The sequence below is a fragment of the Pituophis catenifer genome, unplaced genomic scaffold (genome assembly GCF_029215685.1).
Source record: "Pituophis catenifer annectens isolate HBS135680 unplaced genomic scaffold, rPitCat1.0.hap2 SCAF_9, whole genome shotgun sequence".
Lineage (NCBI taxonomy): Eukaryota > Metazoa > Chordata > Lepidosauria > Squamata > Colubridae > Pituophis > Pituophis catenifer.
In genome coordinates, this window is record NW_027256889.1 from 28,626,036 (window position 1) to 28,646,138 (window position 20,103).

General features: G+C 47.8%; 1 protein-coding gene and 1 non-coding gene across 4 annotated transcripts; both read left to right on the forward strand.

Annotated features, from left to right (window-relative positions):
• Positions 1-385: 385 nt before the first annotated feature.
• Positions 386-18,638, forward strand: PABPC4 (poly(A) binding protein cytoplasmic 4). Of its 3 annotated transcripts, XM_070950108.1 has the most exons (15): positions 395-747; positions 7,414-7,607; positions 8,324-8,439; positions 8,882-9,021; positions 9,354-9,448; positions 9,951-10,088; positions 10,826-10,921; positions 12,132-12,404; positions 13,650-13,737; positions 13,956-14,075; positions 14,633-14,760; positions 15,609-15,702; positions 16,034-16,164; positions 16,434-16,533; positions 18,387-18,638. In XM_070950108.1, the coding sequence occupies exons 1-14, from the start codon at positions 543-545 to the stop codon at positions 16,518-16,520; spliced, it is 1,905 nt and encodes a 634-aa protein (XP_070806209.1). In that variant the 5' UTR covers positions 395-542; the 3' UTR covers positions 16,521-16,533; positions 18,387-18,638. The 3 variants fall into 3 exon arrangements, with proteins under 3 accessions (XP_070806211.1, XP_070806210.1, XP_070806209.1); XM_070950109.1 differs by lacking the exons at positions 13,650-13,737; positions 13,956-14,075; positions 14,633-14,760; ... (2 more) ...; positions 16,434-16,533; positions 18,387-18,638 and having other exon boundaries at positions 389-747; positions 12,050-12,137; XM_070950110.1 differs by lacking the exons at positions 9,354-9,448; positions 12,132-12,404; positions 13,650-13,737; ... (4 more) ...; positions 16,434-16,533; positions 18,387-18,638 and having other exon boundaries at positions 386-747; positions 10,826-10,915.
• Positions 10,308-10,435, forward strand: LOC139321517 (small nucleolar RNA SNORA55). The gene has a single exon (XR_011600794.1). It is a non-coding gene; the product is annotated as a small nucleolar RNA SNORA55 (small nucleolar RNA).
• Positions 18,639-20,103: the final 1,465 nt, after the last annotated feature.

Sequence of the window (20,103 nt, forward strand, 5' to 3'; positions counted from 1 at the left end):
GCTTAGCAACAGAACATCTGGGCTCAATTGTGGTCATAAATCGAGGACTGCCCGCATCAGCTTTATGGGTACAATATAGCTGTCAATATAAGTCCGAAACCAAAGCGAGACCCTCCAAAAGCCGCACAAGGCTTGCAAGACCAGAGGGACCCTGACCATTACGACCCTCCCCTCCCCCTCCGTTCCCCCGCGCGGCAGCTCCCGGTCTCGGCCGCCAGGGGCGCTGCCCAGCCCCTCCGCCCCGCCCCACCCCCTCCTGCCGCTGCTGCTGCTGCGGGCGGCCCGTGCAGGCCCGGCGGCGGCGGCGGGGAGGCCTCGGCGCGGCCCCTGAAGGCCTCCGCGGGGCGCTCTCTGCCGCAGCTTGGCGGAGGGGGGGGGGGAGGAGGAAGAGGCGGGATTGGAGGAGCCCCCGGGAGGAAGAGGCCCGGATCCTCGCCCGGAGGCCTTGGCGGCGTGAGGACAGGCTCCCCGAGGCTCGGCCCTGCCCTACCCTGCCCCGCTCGCCGCGCTGCCCCGGAACGCCCGCCCGGCCGCCCGCCCAGATGAACGCCGCCGCCGCCGCCGCCGGGAGCAGCTACCCGATGGCGTCGCTGTACGTGGGGGACCTGCACCCCGAGGTGACGGAGGCGCTGCTCTACGAGAAGTTCAGCCCCGCCGGGCCCGTCCTCTCCATCCGCGTCTGCAGGGACATGATCACCCGGCGCTCGCTGGGCTACGCCTACGTCAACTTCCAGCAGCCCGGAGACGGTGAGGGGCTGCAGAGCGGCCGCCAGACCCCCCCCCCCAACGCCCAGGACCCCCCCAAGGCCGCGTGCTGCCCTCCCCCCGCCCCTTAAAGGTTGCTGAGGTGGGGGTAAAGACCTCCAGGCCCTCCCTCGTTCCTCAGGCTTTTTGCACCTGTCTGGCCTGGCGGGGCCTCCAGGTGGGCTCCTTGGCAGCCAAGGGGGGTCTTTCCTCAACTTCCCAGCCACTCGGTTGGTCGTTGCCCATTGGTGCTCCTGTCCTTCAAGAGGCCTGCAGGGCCCTTGCTGAGTGAGGGTGGTCATCCAGGGACCATGTCCTGAAAAGGGGGGGCGTTTTTATAGAGGGGTGGAGTTGCTCTCTCAAACCAAAACCATCTTTATTTTAGTAGTTTTTTAGGGTGTGATCTCAGCTGGCTGTTAGGATAGGAAGGGCCACAGGTCCTTCCATTATGTTTGGAGATTGTCTTTCATGGATGCTGTAGTAGGTGCAGCCCCTAAAGAGTCCAATGGTTTATGCCAGTGTTTCTCAACCTTGGTAGCTTGAAGATGGGTGGACTTCAACTCCCAGAATCCCCCAAGGCCACGTGCTCCGCCCCCGCCCCTTAAAGGTTGCTGAGGTGGGGGTAAAGCCGCTGTGGGACCTCCATGCCCCTCCCTCCCTCCCTCCCCTCCCCTCTGTGACAGGCTTTTTGCACCTGGCTTGCCTGGCAGGGCCTCCAGGTGGGCTCCTTGGCAGCCAAGGGGATGCGGCTTCCCAGTGCCGTCTCCCGGGGTCTTTCCTCAACTTCCCAGCCACTTCCCAACCCAGCCACGGTCGGCTGCACTGAAGTTCCTGCTGGTCTCTCTCTTAGTTGGGCTTCTGGTCATTGGCGATTCGTGCTCCTGTCCTTCAAGAGGTCTTGAGGGCCCTTGCTGAGTGAGGGTGGTCATCCAGGGACCATGTCCTGAAAAGGGGGGTGGCATTTTTATAGAGGGGTGGAGTTGCTCTCTCAAACCAAAACTCATCTTTATTTTAGTAGTTTTTTAGGGTGTGATCTCAGCTGCCTGTTAGGATAGGAAGGGCCACAGGTCCTTCCATTATGTTTGGAGATTGTCTTTCATTGACACTGTAGTACAGTGATGGCTAACCTTTTTGCCGTCGCGTGCCAAAAGGGGGGGGAGCACAGGGGGGGTCAAGTGCGCTCATGTGCACACCCATAATTCAATGCGCCCCGCACCCTGTGCATTCACGCACAATCCCTCCCTGTGCGACCCCCGCTTTTGGCACACGATGGCCCGGTGGGCCTGGTAGGCCTGTTTTTTTGCCCTCCCCAGGCTCCAGAGGCTTTCTTGGAGCCTGGGGAGGGCGAAAACGGCCTTCTCCACCCCCCTGTAGGGCCTCTGTAGGCCCTTCAGAGGCTGGAAACAGCCTGTTTCCTGACTTCCAGTGGGCCTGGAAGGCCCGAAAATCAGCTGGCTGGCACGTGCATGTGCGCTGGAGCTGAGCTAGGGCAACACTCGCATGCCCACAGTTATGGCTCCGCGTGCCACCTGTGGCACACATGCCATAGGTTCGCCATCATGGCTGTAGTAGGTGCACCCCTGAAAGAGCCTTGGTAGTACAGGGGTTTAAGGCACCCTGTTATTAAGCTGTTATTAAGACCAGCTGCCTGCAATTACTGCAGGGTTCGAATCTCGCCAAGGCTCAAGGTTGACTCAGCCTTCCATCCTTTCTAAGGTAGGTGAAATGAGGACCCAGATTGTGGGGGCAATAAGCTGACTTTGTATAAATATACAAAAGGATGAAGGCTATTGCTGAGCACATTGTAAGCTGCCCTGAGTCTTCGGAGAAGGGCGGCATATAAATCAAATTAAAAAAAAAAAAAAAGAGTCCAATGGTTTATGGCAGTGTTTCTCATAGCTTGAAGATGGGTGGACTTCAACTCCCAGCGCTGGCTGGGGGATTCTGGGAGTTGAAGTCCACCCATCTTCAAGCTTCCAAGATTGAGAAACACTGGTTTATGGGAATGTGGTGCCCCAGAGGGTTTCCTCTTGTGAGCTGCTAACTCCCTGAGACAGGCAGAGGAGTGTTGATCCAGCTTCTTAATGAAGAGCCTTCCTCCTCTCTGATTGCCTGAGCACTGGAGAAGGAACATGGAGCTAAAAGGGCTGCTTTCTAGAGAAATGGGTGTATACATTTGAACTTTGTGCCCAATTGTGAGTTTCAGATTGAAGATTATTCCCGATTTTAAAAAGGATGCTCACACAGTATCATGAAAAGGATGTCTCTAGGCTGAACATAAATGGATAATGTTATTTTGGAATATCTCCAAGCTCAACCTCTAAAGAAACTGAGATTCAGAGTTGGGCTCCATCCGCTCTCAGGAATTAGGTCACCCGTCGCACTGAGTTACAGTGTGGGAGGTTTTTTTCTTTCAGCATAGCATTTTGTGTGAACCCTGGCAGTGTGGTGTGTAAACTGTGGTTTATAGCTTACCTTCCGTTTTGGTCTTTCCCATATAACCAGAAACGTAAAGTGTGTTCTGTGGAAATTCAAAAGATTTTGTCCTGGGTAATTCCTACTCAGCCTTGAAATGGTTTTTCATTAGCCATCAGGGACATGAATGGATCAATATATTATTTCTTGTTCCACCATAGTAATATGACTTGAGGAAACTAGACTGCTGAAAGGTGGCAATAAATTACTCAGGAACCATCATAGGTGTCATCGAGGTATGGAATCAACACTGATATTATAATATACCTGTGAGGAAACTTTCTTGATTCAGAAGATGGGATAGAAATTTTATATATGCATCCATTAGCAGCAAACCTAATTTCTGATAGTGTTTCATAAAGGTAGAACATTACACAGTACTGAATAACCCTTACCATATCTGTCCCAATGCTCAAACCAAAACCATCTTTATTTTAGTAGTTTTTATTAGCATGTAGCTATGGGCGTTGGAGAAATGTCTGCAGGTAAAGATCCGCCAAATTCTCAAATTCTCTTGTATTACTTGCTTCTGTTTCAAATTGCCTTTCCCTTTCAGTTGCAAAGAGATAATGCGGGAGTTACCAGCATCTCTGTCGGGAACACCCCTTCCTACTATAAATAAATGTTGCCTAATTTAACTAGCTGACTAAAGTGCCACTTGAAATGGATGCTGCTTTGGATAAAGAAAGACAACTGAGACTTGGAGGTCTTCTACTCCAGGGGTGTCAAACTCACGTCGTCACAGCGGCGTCATGTGATGTATCTGGACTTCCCCCCCCTTTGCTAAACTGGGGGTGGGTGTGGCCGGCGCGTGATGCATCCGGCCTTTGGGCTGGTAGTTCAACAGCCCAGTTCTAGTCCAACCACCAGCTCAAGCAGGAGACCCTATACCAGTTTTGGCAAACCTTTTTGGCACAGTAGCGTGTGTGCGCGGGGGAGTGCTGTAACCCAGAAGAGCAGCTCCCAGGCGCGCATGTATGGGAGCAGCAGAAACTGGAAGAACAGTTCCCTGGCACGCATGCGCCTGCCAGGAAACTGAACTTCCCACAGGCGTGCCAGTCACCTGGTATTCTAGTTTCTGGTATGTTTGGCGTGCGAAGACCAGCTGGCTGACACGCATGCGCGCACCGGAAACCGGAAACTCAGCTTCTCAGCACGCACATGTGCGCGGGGGAACTGCTCTTTCAGTTTCTGCTGCTCTGACACGTGCAGGAACCCAGAAGAGCAACGGGCAATGGCTGGCATGCCTGCAGAGATGGCTCTGGGTGCCACTTCCAGCATGCCTGCCATAGGTTCGCCATCACAGCCCTATACATTCTGGACAAATGGCTGTCCAGTCTCTTTAAAGGTCACCAGCGATGGAGCACCAACAACTTCTGAAGCCATTCCACTAGTTCTTATTGTTAGGATATTTCTTCTTAGTTCTAGATTGGTTCTCTCTTCGATTAATTTCCATCCATTGCTTCTTGTCCTGTGCTTTGGAGAATAGATTGACTCCCTCTTCGTGGCAGCCCCTGAAATATTGGAACACTGGTATCCTGTCGTCCCTGGTTCTCCTTTTCTAGACTAGACATACCCAATTCTTGCAACCATTCTTCATATATTTTAGCCTCCAGCCCTGTAATCATCCTTGTTGCTCTTCTCTGCACTCTATCCAGCATCTCAACATCTTTTTATACATCGTAGCGACAAAAACTGGATGCAGTGTTCTAAGTGTGATCTTACCAAGGCATTATAAAGTGGTACTAACACTTCACATTATCTTGATTTTATCCCTCTGTTGATGTAACCTAGGATTGCATTGGCTTTTTTGGCTTCAGTGGCATCCTAATCTCTTAAAATCCCAGCCAGTCCTGTGTTTTGTCTTTTCATCTGTCTTTCATTGTCGGACACTAATGTAATTAATTTAATTTAATTGTATCCTGCCTTTATTATTTTTACAAATAAGGCAGCATCCTCCTCTTATTTTCCCCACAACAACAATCCTGTGGGCTGGGCTGAGAGAGAGTGACTGGCCCATGGTCACCCAGCTGGCTTTCATGACTAGGGAAGGGACTCAAACTCATGGTCTCTGGCTTTCTAGTTTGATGCCTTAAGCGCTAGACCAGACTGCCACTATCCTTGTTAGTTTTTCTGAACCGTCCAGGCTGACCTGGGCAATGAATGCAATCCTGTGTTGGTATCACCCTCTGAATCCCCTTCTTTCACAAGTTAAGGTCGTTCTTGGCGTGATTCCTAAGCTTCTGAATTTTATGAACAGGATCTAGTATGCATATGTCACCGCTTTTAATGTGCTGCTTAGTATAAAAATAGAATCCTGAAGGATGAGTGGCATATCTAAGTGTCTCAATTGCAGAAGGTCTAAAAAGTGACACACTTGCCTGAAGCTGTCTCGGCTGTGGTGGAAAGTTAGTTAGGATCATCTGCTTGCAAAGAAAAAGAGGAGCTTTGAACGTGTATTTATAATTTTATAACATGTTTATAATCACCCAAGTCAAATGCTATGATTCTGTATAGAATCGTTTACCTAAGTACAACCCCCACAACATAGACCACTCAGGTAATTTAAAACAATTTTAAAATGCTAAAATAGGCTCTATCACCAACTGCTAGTACTCATCCTGACCCACGTACACAGGGCTCAACGGCCTTTTGAAAGGCCTGCAGATGTTTATGTTTATTGTTTATTGGGCTTTGTTTATTAAGGAAGATGGTTCTAAATGGCAGGGGCTGGTCCCGAGAAAGCAGGCTTCCTGGCAGGATCTCAGAGAGGAGATTCAGAATGTATCCTCTCTTTTGGAGCATGCCAGGCCCACTCATTGAGTGGTTGTTGTGAGGAAAATAGGAGGAGGAAGGGGATTGTGTATATTTGCCGCCTTGAGTTACTTATAAAGTAACAAAGATCACACACACACACACATTTTGTATGTGTGTCTATAAAATGTGGATGGGCAGATATTCTTGTGAGAGGAAAGTTCTCCCAAGAATAAATGGTTCTGTGCCATGCAAGGCTTCATTGCTTTGAATTTCACCTGGATGTGCATAGGGAGCCACTGTAGTTTGTGGAGTAGAGCTATTCCTTGGGTGTAATGAGGAATACCAATAACTGTCCATGTCATTGTATTGTGGGCTAATTGAAGCTTCCAGATGGCCTTCAAGAACAGCCCCATGTAGAGTGCCTTGCAGTAACCCAGTTGAGAGTTGGGTAAGGTGTGAGTGGCTATAACCAGTTCCCTCTGATCCAGGAAGAGACACAATTGGCACACAAGACAAAGTTGGGTAAAGGTCCGCCTGATCACAACTGTCATCTTTTGAGCAGGAGCTGTGAGTCCCCAAATTATTCACTAAATCTGAATGAAGTAGTGAATAACCCCACACAAGTCAAAGATAAACTCTCTCTAGGACTCTTGGGGCCGCAAACCTACAGCCACTCAGTCTTGGTATGGTTTAGCCAAAATATGTTCTTCCCCAATTTCCCAGACTTGAGCCAGCCCACCAAGCAGCAATCTAAGACTAGATTCCTCACCCCCTGTCACCAACTGGAATTGGCCCTGGGGGAAGGGGGAGCATCACCCCCTCATTCCCAACCCTGTAAAGTGATCCAGAAGGATGCCATTGTCAGTGGTAGAGAAGGTGGCTGAGAGTCAAGAACAGCCAGGTTGGGTGCATTACTGCCACACAGGATATCAGCAAGCACGGCCAACCTATCCTGGTCTGAACCTGACCAAAAGGGGTCCAGATAATCCACTTTTTCCAGGACCCTTTGGAGCTGTAAGTAACCAAGAAGGAAAGGTTGGAGATATGATAAAAATGATCCAAATCACCTGGATCCAGGCCAACAGGCATTTTTCTCTAGTACTTGCCTGCATCATCCAGGCAGGGCAGAATCTTCTCTGGAATAGGTTATTTCTTTACCATGCATTTATTAGATGTTATAAGGCAACTTGTTAGCGTCAGTTTCCCAGGGCCATAAGTTCATAACGCACTGATATCATTGTGCATGTCTGTACATACATGTACCTACATATATATATGCCATATACCGCTCAGGCTCAAGGTTGTCCTGAGGAAATGCTCTCCTAAATCTGCCAGGTGAATAAGGAATAAGTGTTGAGAGGTGAACTCCCAATGGGAGTCTCATTTGCTTTTTTCAAGATAAAATTTCCCTTCTCTTTCTTGCTCTTTGTGCTGCAGCTGAGCGAGCCCTGGACACCATGAACTTCGATGTAATCAAAGGCAAGCCCATCCGCATCATGTGGTCTCAGCGGGACCCCTCTTTGAGGAAATCGGGCGTAGGGAATGTCTTCATTAAGAACCTGGATAAATCCATAGACAATAAAGCACTTTATGACACGTTCTCTGCTTTTGGGAATATTCTTTCTTGCAAGGTGAGTCCTAGGCCAGTTCCGTTTCCTGAACTTCAGGGAACTGGCCCTCAGAATTGGCTGGGTCTTATTCTCCATGTATGTCAAATAAGATCGGGTTGGTGGCATCAAGCACAAAGAGGGGAGTCGTGTAAGAGAGCCAGGCAAAATGGAGTCTCTGTCTCTCCCTCTCTCCCTCCTCCTCCCTCCCTCCCTCTCTCTCTCTTTGAGATTCTATCCAACATTTCATATAATCGCTTGGTGGGTTGTGTGCACTCGGGGGGTGGGGGGAGGCAACTTGTTAAATCATCTCGTTAATCCTTGCTTTAGATCAGAATTAAGCTGTCTTCTTTATAGAGTTTCTTGGAGCTAATCCCTGCTTTGCAAAATGTTTCAGTCACACACTGGGCACTTCTAAAACCTGGAAGTCTGCAAAGTAGTTCGGGGCTGGAGTGGTGGATATGGCCAGTGATGAAAAAGGGTGGGGACACCCATTTTTTTCTTTGATGGCTTCTTTCCCTGCAGTGAAATAATAGCTTGGGAACTGAGCTTCATTTCAAGGCTTTGAAATTACCCTGAGAACCACCACAGACATTGAACTGTAGTGATTTACAGCTGCATTCACAATGGGGATGCCAAGCACGATGCAAAATTTGCATCTTCCATTTGTCCTTGGGAAACACTTAACATGAAATAAACTGGCCTGTCAGTGCTGGCTAATTGACCCCAGTCGTTTACAGGTGGTGTGTGATGAGAATGGCTCCAAGGGCTATGCTTTTGTGCACTTTGAGACACAAGATGCTGCGGACCGCGCCATCGAGAAGATGAACGGCATGCTGCTGAACGACCGCAAAGTGTGAGTGTCTCAGCCAGAAGCTGAGACATGATGCATCTCAGTATTAACCCACCAGGCTGCTGGTTCTCCTGGCCCAAGCTTTGGCCTGCTGCCTGTCTCCTCCAGGGCTGGTGAGTTTCCCTGCCCGAGCCACAGCCAACACCTCCTGCCATGGGGGTCTGGCTTCACTTGACGCCTCCCTGCTGTGGGCTGGGTTGACTCCCTGAGGCTTTATCCTGCCCAGCAGTGAGTGGCTCCCCTTGGCCTGCTGCTTTGCTGCTTCAGGACAGGGGGTTCTTCCGCTTGGTCTTGTGTCCTCCTTCACAGTCCCGCCCCGCCCCGCCCCATCCCCCCCACCCCCAGCTGCTTGCTTTTGCCTTTCTTCCCTGAAACTTTGCCTTGCCTTTCTGCCGGGGGCAGGAGCAGAGCATTTACCAGGGATTGTCATTGTTTTTCCACCCAGATTTGTTGGCCGATTTAAATCCCATAAAGAACGTGAGGTAGAGTTGGGAGCCAAAGCCAAAGAGTTCACCAACGTCTATATTAAAAACTTTGGGGATGAGATGGATGACGAGAGGCTGAAGGATCTCTTCAGCAACTACGGTGGGTTTTCCAGAAAGTGATTTTTTATGTTCACATCTAACTGAAGCCTTTATAGATGATGGCTGATTAGATGTTTTAAGATTTGAACAAGGCATAAGGAATCACCTTGAAGGACAGGAGGAAGAAGCAAGGCAATGGTGAGATAAGAGGGGCTTGAACCTGGGTCAAAAACAATCTGTGATTTTTTTATTCCAGACAAAGTGTAGGTGGGCATCCCGATGTGGACTAGCTCAGTAATATAATGATCTGTTCAGCAATAGTTTTCCTTCTGAAAAGCTCTCCTTGTAATTTTGCTCCAGGTAACATTGCTAACCCTGTTCTTCCAATAACAGGTAAGACCCTCAGTGTTAAAGTGATGACTGATCCGGCTGGGAAATCGAAAGGTTTTGGCTTCGTGAGTTTTGAAAAGCATGAAGAGGCCAATAAGGTATAAACTGTGAGGCTATTATGTACATAGTCAGTCTGGCGTCTGTTTTTGGACTGAGAAATGGAGCTCTGGTGAATGTTGCAGAAATAAAATGAAAGCAAATCCCTTTATTTTGGATTTTCTGTCAGGTAAAACAGAAAGTATTAAGCAAAGGGCAAGTCTGTGGGCAGTGACAGTTCCCATTTTATTACCAAAAGGCAGCTACTCAACAAACTCTGAGTATCCCAGCTAACAGCCTGGGAAGGGCCTTAGCCTTGCCTTTCAATGGAAGAAGTGTGAATGCTGTTCAGTTAATTGAGCACTGTGATTCAGAGAAGAACTGAAAGTTCCAGATTTATCCAAGGTTGTGTCAAGACTTTGAACGTGCTTCAGTTTTTAGCTCGTTGATTGCAGAGGTTATTAATCCCAAATTAACATTGGAAAATATAATAATAATCAGCACCATGTGTCTGAGGAAGACTCCATGTCTGCAAGGGATTTGCTGCTTTGAATTCTTTTACAGGCAGTAGAAGAAATGAATGGAAAAGATATCAATGGGAAAATTGTGTTTGTGGGTCGTGCACAGAAGAAGGTAGAACGGCAGGCAGAGCTGAAACGCAGGTTTGAGCAGCTGAAGCAAGAGAGGATCAGTCGTTACCAGGTATTTTGCCTCTGGAGGAAGGAAAGGACTCCCAAGTTAGGAAGGGTGTGTGCATTTGAGGGACCGTTGTTGGGACAAGTTAGGTCATGAATTTGTGCTCTGCTGAAGCTTGAAGCTGCTGGATTAGCAGCCCTGTGAATTTTGAGTTCCTTTAGGACTCCCTGAACTCCCTCAATGGGGGGAGTAGAAGCAGGACCAAGGAATGGCCTAGTGGGAGATGCACCTAAATCTTTCCTGATCCTGACTGTGCAGTGCAGGCCTGGGGACAAATGGTGCTACAGAAATGCACAGCAAATCCAGGCAAATTCTCTTGTAAAGAAACTTGTCTCTACAGCTTTGCAACATTTAGAGTTTCTTTCTGCAAAGGACCTGATCTTCCTAATTTTTTATTACAAATGAAGGCAAATATATGTCTCCCAGGGTAATGTTGCAGGATCCAATCTGGGTGTAGATATCACATTCTGCTAGAGAAAAGTTCCCTGAGGATGGGCTCCAGCATGAGACCGAAAGCTTGGAAGGCTTAACCTGTGGTCCTGGTGACTGACCCAGATTGGATCCTGCAATTTTTTAATTTATCAGATGTCTAGGGTGACCAACTCCAGATGACTGTGTAATTAATGGCATGTGTGGAGATGATTGTCGATAGAAAAGAAAATCCTTGCTTTGCTCATAATCAATTGAAACATCACATTTTGCACTGTTGCCATCTCATGCTAATATCTCTGTCCTCTTTTCAGGGAGTTAATCTCTATATCAAGAACCTGGATGACACAATTGATGATGAGAAGCTGAGAAAGGAATTCTCTCCATTCGGGTCTATCACAAGTGCTAAGGTAAAGACAGCAGGGAATTAAGCAGATATTGAGTGAGGGTCCCACAGCTAGGATTCCCTCCAGTTGAACCAAGTATTGCCTGAACTGCTGTTAAGACTTGCACACCTGTGTGGGACTCACTTTTAAGCAATTTGCCCGAATAAGGCTTTAGAACTATTGTGACAATGAATGGATGAATGGAAGTGGAAAATTGGAATCTTTTGTAGAAAGAAAGCATATACAGGGAAATCAGATGTAAAGAAACATATGAGGGAATTTAGTTCTGACACTATGGTGAATAAAATAGCTGGGCCCCAGAGACAAGAAATTAAGAATTTGAACAGACATGCCAGTTCAGCAAAAGGTAGTCCTCAACTTATGACTGTAATGGAGCTTGCTCATGATGGTTTTAAGTTGTGATGGTTCTAAAATGAGTCATTAAGCGAACCCTGATAGTGAACCAGTGGTTTTGCCCATATGAGCTAACAGTTCACTATGTGCATGATTTTGCCGAAAATCAGAAGTAAATGCTAGTTTTCAGCAAAGCTGTTGTAAAATGCAGTCACGTGGCTGCAAATGGCTGTCAGTGCAGCCCAGTTGCTGAGCATGTGACTGGGGGAGGGTGACCATCATAACTTCCCATCAGGGTCATAAGTAGACCTCAGGTAGGTCCATTGTAACTTCAGACAGTCACTGAGCAACTGGTCATAAAGAGAAGACCACCTGTATCTTTTAAATAACTCACATGTGAAATTTCTGCTTTTTAAATGAAAAAAACCCTCACTGTGACCAAAATAGTGCTAATTTTTAAAAGAGAACCTGGGAAATATATTCATTTCTAATTGTTGAAAGAAATCATCTTCAATGCAAAATTTCTAAAATGTATTGAGGGGGAAGTCTTGCCAGTTAAAAATCAGTGTTGCAGGGAGCCTCCTGGGCACTTGGGAAAGGGGAGGCCACCCGGTCTCCCATGGCTGATCCTGCCTTCTGTGCTAAAGAGGCTGGGGCCAATCTGGCCAAGGAAGAGGGAGGAGTGGTGGGTCTAGGGAATGCAAAAGCTGCTTTGGAGTTGCCCGGCGCTGCTGTTGGACATTGTGCAAGAAGGGCCAACTCTGGGAAGTCCATGTTGGGGTGTTTCTCTTCCTGCAGTATTTCCCTGGGTGAGGCAAGCAACATCAGCATCATGGACTAAGAACTGCCAGCACTTTTCTCAGTCCCTGCCTTTCATTAGGTGATGCTGGAAGATGGTCGAAGCAAAGGCTTTGGCTTCGTCTGCTTCTCCTCTCCAGAAGAAGCCACCAAAGCCGTAACTGAGATGAATGGGCGCATTGTGGGATCCAAGCCGCTGTATGTGGCCTTGGCCCAGAGAAAGGAGGAGCGCAAGGCCCACCTCACCAACCAGTATCTGCAGCGCATCGCTGGCATGAGAGCTCTGCCAGCGAACACCATTGTTAGCCAATTCCAGCCTGCTTCTGGAGGGTATTTCATGCCGGCTGTACCCCAGGTGAGTCCTCCGCACAATTGACTTTGGGGGGGTCTCAGAGGTTCCCCCACAACTCCTACCAAAACAGGTGGTTTCTGTTTCCCACAAGGGCTAAGATTCATGGGGCCTTTACAGTTTTCTTTTTCACAAGGTAGATCTGCTGCTGAAATCCATTTGAATCCCTTTCATTGGACCAGTGAGTGGATTCTTACAATGCCAGTTGTAGACAGGTTTAAGTGAAATTGTTCTGTCAGGGAATGGCACAGCTGGTGTCCAAATGGAGTTAGAGACACTGACAAGAACCATCGTTTTGTATAAACAAATGTATTTATAATAGATAAGCATCATCAGGTAAATCAACACAGAAGGAACACTATCAGGTAAATCACAGAAGGCATACAAGGGCACACAGAGGAAAAAGGCAGGAAAAAAGGAACCCCACCCCACCCTTTTACACTCACAGCAGCTAATCACAGCTCAGATTCCCTCATGCAGTGGCCAGCTCTCTTTAACCAATTGGCCACAGCTGGGTGTCCTTACTCATTCTTCAACCCTTCACTGCTCCAGCTATTAAAATTTAAATATCTTAACATGTCCCCCGTTTCCTCCCCCCCAAAAAAGCATAGTGCTGGTATGTTGGGGTACTATCTTAACTACTTAAATTCCTTATTGGCTGTCAGAAAATCCTGAAGGAGAAAATGGTAAAACAAGAAAGCTAAAATTTAGCTTGGGGGAAATTCTGAGCTCTCCGCAACAAATGAATACCGGGAATGTCTTGGTGAAATACCTGGTTAATGGAAAATAAAGATTTGGTGTATTTATGAGTAGGGATGTCCTTGAAATGATATCTTGAAATTGAAACTACCATTCTGTGCCAAACCCACTTCCAGAATGATTTTAAAGGCCTGCTTGAAAGTCAAAATGTGCCATTTAATAACTTAATAAGCTGAATTCTCCTCCTTCAAGTTGGATTCAGTTCCTGGGTCTTCATGGACTTGTGCTTGGAAGAGGGCTTTGCCTTCTTCCACATCTAGTGTGCAAAAGCTGAGGCTTGTTGTGAACATATTTTTAACAATATTTGAAATAGCAGTCTTGGTGGTTTAGCAGGTTTAAAAAACTGAAGCTAGGTATGGCATCAGAGTTTGAGATGATACACAATTTAGCACTTTTCTCCTTTTTTCCCCGGGATTAAGGCAGTAGTGTTGTAAAAGGGCAATGAAAACGTGTTGCAGGATTGATTCTGTTGCAGCCCCTTTTTCTTTCCAGGCTCAAAACAGACCCACGTACTATGCACCTAGCCAGATGACTCAGATGAGACCCAGTCCACGCTGGCAGCCAGGCGGAAGGCCTCAAGGTAGGTGTGGGAGAGCAGCTTGCCCTTGGAAGCCCTGACCCCTCCCTCTCAAGACCCGTATAAGAGTGCCATGTTATCCTAAAGGGCAACTAAGGATGTTTTCTAGGGAGGTGGGGTCTCGCACAGGCCTGGTTTCAGTTTTAACTTTCTAATATAACTGGCCAGTAACTTGCCGTTCCCTTCTCTCCTCCCACCCCATTTCTTGAAAACCCAACTAGGCTTCCAAGGTATGCCCAACAGTATGCGCCAGTCTGGGCCGCGTCCAACACTACGGCATTTGGCTCCCACAAATACTGCTCAAGCATCACGTGGGTTGCCTGGTGCTCCCCAGAGGATTGGTAAGCACTTTGCCCAGAGATGTTCCTATGGGATCTTCTCATTTATTTATTAAACAAATCTAAATTTATAATTTGCTAGGTTTAGATAGGCTTGCAGTCCCTCCTGCAGAAGAAGCATCAGTTAACATTGATCGGTCTGATATAATAATCCAGTTGCTGTTGGACAGATCCTTCTGGCAGTAAATGTACCATTTGCTACAAACCTTTTAAATGAATGAGTGAATGAAAAATACAGTTGACTTAGCCAGAATCTCTGGAGGTGCTGGAATTGCAAATATTAGGATATTTTCCCAAAATATTTAGGGAACGTATTAAATTATTGGAGAAAGTTGCCATATTGCAGCAGAAGCTTTTTGATTTAACCAATGTATCAGAAAAGGAAATAATAGATTGGAATTCAAATAAACTGCCCTAGACTGTTGCTAGTATCGTTTTAACACATGCTTACATGAAATAAAACATTTGTCTGTGGTTCCTCAAACAAGATTAATGCATGCTAATGAAGTTAAACTTCTCTGATAAACTTCTGATCCTCCATAACTTCTCTGCATAAACAGGGGTTGCTGCCACAGCCCCAAATCTGGCTCCTCGGCCACCTGTAGCCACCCACGCTCCCAGGGCTGTTCCACCATACAAATATGCTGCAGGCATCCACAGCCCCCATCCGGCAGTCCAGCCTTTACAGGTAACGCAAAGCCTTGTAGGAACCCTGGCAGGTCTGGTGACTGATTTCAACTCACAGCAGCCTCGGCCAAGTTTTTGGGTTTTAGACAGAAACAGGAATGACATTTCTTCCTAGTTGAGACGTTCCACATTAATACAAAAAAAAAGCAGGTTTTTTCCTCCGCTGTGAAAATACAGTGGTTTTCTGAGTTCTAACTAAGTACACTTTCTACATTTGAGCAGCAAATTACTTTCTGACCTACAAAGCCATAGTTCTGTTTCTTGGAAAGAATGGTGATTCTTGTGCTGTTGTGCACATAGGCATGTCCTGACAGGTATAAACCACTTAGCTTTGTGCCTAGTAATCCAAAGAATTATTTCATGCTTGTTGGTGTTGTACTATCTCTGGCATAACATGCCCAGGAGAGCAGCAGCTTTGACTCTAGGTCAGGGTTTCTCAACCTCAGCAGCTTTAAGACAGGTGGACTTCAACATGCTGGCATTGCTGGCTGGGGAATCCTGGGAGTTGAAGTCCACCCGTCTTGAAGGCGCTGAAGTTGAGAAACACGGCTGTAAGTCATTCCTGGGGTTTTTCAGATAAACTGATTGGTAGGAGATATTGCCCTTTCAGATAAAATATTGGGGAACAATCTCAAATCGTTTAGTATGTTTTAATCCTTGAAGTTGCTCTTTCGCTTTAATGAGCTATTTCCTCACCTAAAAGAGAAGGCTTTTTTTTTTACTTTGGTGAGGAAATGATGTCCTCCTCTTGAGCATTTTATTTTTCATGTGTCTTCTAAATTTGCTAGAATTGCTTCTATGACCTCTTTGTGGGCTGTGCTAATGGCAAAACCCCTGGTTTCCTCGCAGGCCCCGCAACCTGCTGTTCACGTGCAGGGACAAGAGCCTTTGACGGCATCCATGCTGGCTGCTGCACCTCCCCAGGAGCAAAAGCAAATGCTGGGTGAGTCCTCCTCTCATCTCTCCCTTGGGGTTTTTAAATACCTTGTGCCGTGCATCTAGGGGGTTTTCAGCATCTGCTTGGCTCTTCTGTCCTAGCCATATGTGCAAAATGGTTATGGATGGGTAGACAAGGAAGACGTCTCCCTGAAAAGTGTAGGAATCCTAACCTCGGGCATCACCTGGGCAACAACACAGAGTCGGCTAATTCTTCCACACTGGCAGCAGACAATTCTTGTGATCTCCTGGCTTAAAACACATCACTATGAGAAGACCTCAAGATGCCATATGCTAAATAAAATAGTCATCAACTTTTTTGATTTTTGCTTCTTCAGGAGAACGTCTCTTTCCATTGATCCAGGCAATGCACCTGAGCCTGGCAGGGAAGATCACTGGGATGCTGCTGGAGATTGACAACTCGGAGCTGCTACACATGCTGGAGTCTCCAGAATCCCTCCGTTCCAAGGTGAGCACTAGTGGTCACCAATCCTGGGCCAGGGACATTGGCTGCTTTCTATTTCTGTTGGCTTGTTGGAGGGAGGGCCACAGAGCCCTTCAGATCTCAAGTGCAGCTTCTTCAGGGAGCCACTGACAGGAACAGTAGCATACCCACACCAAATCTGAAGCACTGTTCCTACTTTATTGAATTATTCAGCCACATTTGCACAGTGAGTACACATACAAGAGGTAAGGTAGCTGGATTTCCCTCCCATAAATGCAATTTCTCCATCCCAGGTGGAGGAGGCTGTGGCGGTGCTACAGGCTCACCAAGCGAAGAAGGAAGCTGCCCAAAAGGTGGGCATCGTTACTGCTACCTCGTAAACCAAGGATGCTGGTAAGTCCCCTAGTCCTGGTCCATGACTTTGCTGAGCAGCCGTATTGCTTTCTTGGACTGGTCAGTGGTCTCTTTTGTGTGACTTCCTACACTTTCTGCTCATGAAAATGAGTAGGGGTTGTTCCTCCAAATACATTATTCATCGGCCAGACTTCTGCCATTTAAGAAAATGTCATAATGAATCTCCAATGATTTAAATAATTATTCACAATTTAGAATTTTCCTCTATTCAAATTCATTACCCAGGATAGATCCATAGAATTGAATAGATTTGAATCCATAGAATTGAATAGAATTGAAAACTCGCTGATTCTCCCTGGAACTCTAGAAGATGGGTTTCTACTGCCTCCCTCTGTCTCCAGCAAGCAACTGGGGAGCTGGCCGGTAGTTACTCTAGCATCTAAAGCAGAGGTCATCAACCAGTGGTCCGCGAGAACATTTTGGTGGTCTGCAGTGCACCTGGGTTGAGGAGCTGCTCAGGGATGACCAATGACTAGTCCTGTGACTAGAGCTCTGGAATATGGGACTGGCCAGGCAGCTTGTGGTGGGCCTGGAGATATCCGCCATAGAGGGAAGTGCGTGCAACTTACAACTTTGCAGGTAGTGCAACATGCAACAAGTAGCGCAGCCCTCACTGGCCGGAATGAGGTAATGGTGCAAGGGATGGAGTGGGGGTGGGGGGGTGCAGGCGGGCCGAAGCAACGGTGTCGGCAACCCACGGCTCTTTCGTCCCCCTGCTATGGCTTCCTGTCACCTGAACCCACCAGTGGCTGGTCCCGCCCCTCGCCCTCCCCTCCCCATCACTCCTCACCTGGCCTGAGAAAGGAAGGGCAGGGGATGGAGATTTGTTCCATATTCCAGACCGGGAGCGAAGCTTCATCTGTTGCTGGGTCTTGTGGGCATTTCTTCCAGCTCTTGTTGGTGCTCCGCGCACCTCGGTCTCTCGGGGAAACGTGTGACTTCCTTTCAGCCCCGGCCTAGCCGTTTCTCTCCGCCACTGCTGTTGATGTCTCCATGGCTTGCCTGCTGCTCTTGCAGCGCAGTTAAGCATCGGTTGCAGCTGGGGTGGGCAAGTGTCTTGGGGTGGAGAGCAGGTTGTGCATCTCCCCGAGCGACCAACGTGCATCCAGCAAAGGGGTAGGTTCTACTTACCTTTACTACCGGTTCGCAACGGGGCCACGCGTGCACGCTTGCTTTGCTCATACACACGCATGCTCTTCTGCACATGCAGAGAAGCTTCTGTGCATGCGCAGAAGTGTTCTGATGACGTCGGGGTCGGTGGGCAGGGCCTCCTGCGGTTTTACTACCAGTTCTATAGAACCAGTGCGAACCGGGGGCAACCCACCACCAAGAAAGGTGAGAGAGAGATGCGAGAGAGAAAGGGGGGAGAAAGAAAAGGCAGAGAGGAGATGGGGAGAGAGGTGAGAAAAAGAGAAAGGGAGAGAGAGAGATGAGAGAGAAAGGGGGAGAGAGATGAGAGGGAGAGAAAGAGAGAGAGAGATGAGAGAGAGAAAGGGAGAGAGAGGTGACGGGGGAGAGATGAGAGAGAGAGAGAAAGAGAGAGGTGGGGGGGAGAGAAATGAGAGAAAGGGGGGAGAGAGATGAGAGATCCCAGTGTTTTATTTTCTGTGGGAAACAGGTCCAAATGGCTCTTTTTAAGATTTAAGATTACAGAAACAGGTGGCCAAACTAAGTGCCTGAAGACCCCATCCCGTCACGGAGTCCAGACGCTTCAGCGAGTTGCGTGCTGGATTTGTATTAGTGGTCTGTGAGATTTAAAATTATGAATGTAGTAGTCCCTGAGGTCCAAAAGGTTGGTGACCCCTGATCTAAAGTGTTTTTTCTCTTCCTAGGTCTTGTAAGGTCTCTGAAGAAATCATTTCGTTCTGCATATTTCAACATAATGCAATATATCTCAACAATTTTCAGTGTGTAAAGCTCTTAATATGCCTTATTTAAAACAATTCATTTCATATGTAAGGATTCATTCTCCTGGCCAAGAGGTGGACATCTTGTCTTTCCATGTGGGATAATGACATTTTTGGACTTGGTTTTAATCAGACAATCCTATTTGCAAAGTCAATAAATAGAAGTATTTTATGAAATTGTTGCCTGTCTATGTGCAGTCCTTGAGGGATTCTGATGCAACCCCATTGAATTGAATTGAAACTTTTCAAGGGCCCTTCTTGTTGGGACCCTAGCAACTGGACTAAGAGGTCGATAATCCAGGTAACTTTATACAGGAGTTGTAATCTGTGAGTAGCAGATTGTAGTAGAGTGCAGCTCGCGGAGAATTTGAATTGTATGGGATACTTTTAGTCAGTGGTGAAATCCAATTATTTTTACTACTGGTTCTGTGGGCATGGTGTGGCTTGGTGGGCGTGGCTTGGTGGGTGTGGCAAGGGAAGGTTACTGCAAAATCCCCATTCCCTCCCCACTCTGGGGCCAGCCAGAGGTGGCATTTGCCAGTTCTCTGAATTGCTCAAAATTTCTGCTACCGGTTCTCCAGAACCTGTCAGAACCTGCTGGATTTCACCCCCGTTTTTATTCCTAATTTCCCCATTTTTTTGTTGGCTTCTAAATGAGAAAGGAAGGTTCTAGGCCAGTGATGGCTAACCTTTTTGCCATCGCGTGCGAAAAGTGGGGGGAACATGGGGGGGTCATGCGTATGCGTGCCCACACCAATAATTCTATGCACCCAGCCGTCCGCGCATGTGCGCGTGACCCCCCCCGGTTCCCCCCACTTTTCGCACGTGATGGAACAGGCCCAGTAGACCTGTTTTTCACTCTCCCCAGGCTCCAGAGCCTTTCTAGAAGCCTGGGGAAGGTAAAAACGGCCTTCCCCATCCCCCAAGAGGCCCTCCGAAGATCGGAAACAGCCCGTTTGCCAACTTCCAGTGGGACCGGAAGTCCCGTTTTTCGCTCTCCCCAGGCTCTCCCCTAGGAGCTTGGGGAGGGCAAAAACGGCCTCCCCCCCTCCCCCGGAGGCCCTCTGGAGGCTGGAAATGGCCCGTTTGCCAACTGGTAGGCCCAGAAGGCCCGAAAATCAGCGCACCAAAGCTGAGCTCGCGTGCCCACCAATATGGCTCTGCATGCCACTTGTGGCACGTGTGCTATAGGTTCGCCATCACAGTTCTAGGCGCTTCCTCATGACCTGGGTTAAAGTGCTCCATGTCAATCCTGAAATCTGCAGAAAATTATACCTGTGTAGCATTCATTGTGTGTGCGTGCAATTTACATGGTTCTCAAACTGCAATTCTAAGCAGGTTAACAGGATTAGAAACCCAAAGTTGGGCCTAGCAATAGCGCCCATCCTGTCACAGGCGGGACAGGCAAATGGTGCTGCCCTGTTTAGATAAAGATTAAGAGGGATTGGTGGATTCTTGTGGATTGATTTCCCTCTCCCATCAGGGAGATGGGAAAACATTCTTCCATCTCCTTAACATAGGACTGAGGAGGAAGCAGCCACCTGTCACAACTCACTTGTGATTCTGTGTTCACATTCATTGGGAACCTGACTCAAACGACAGCTGGGTTTAGCACTCTTCCAGAAGTGTGTGGAATCATTTT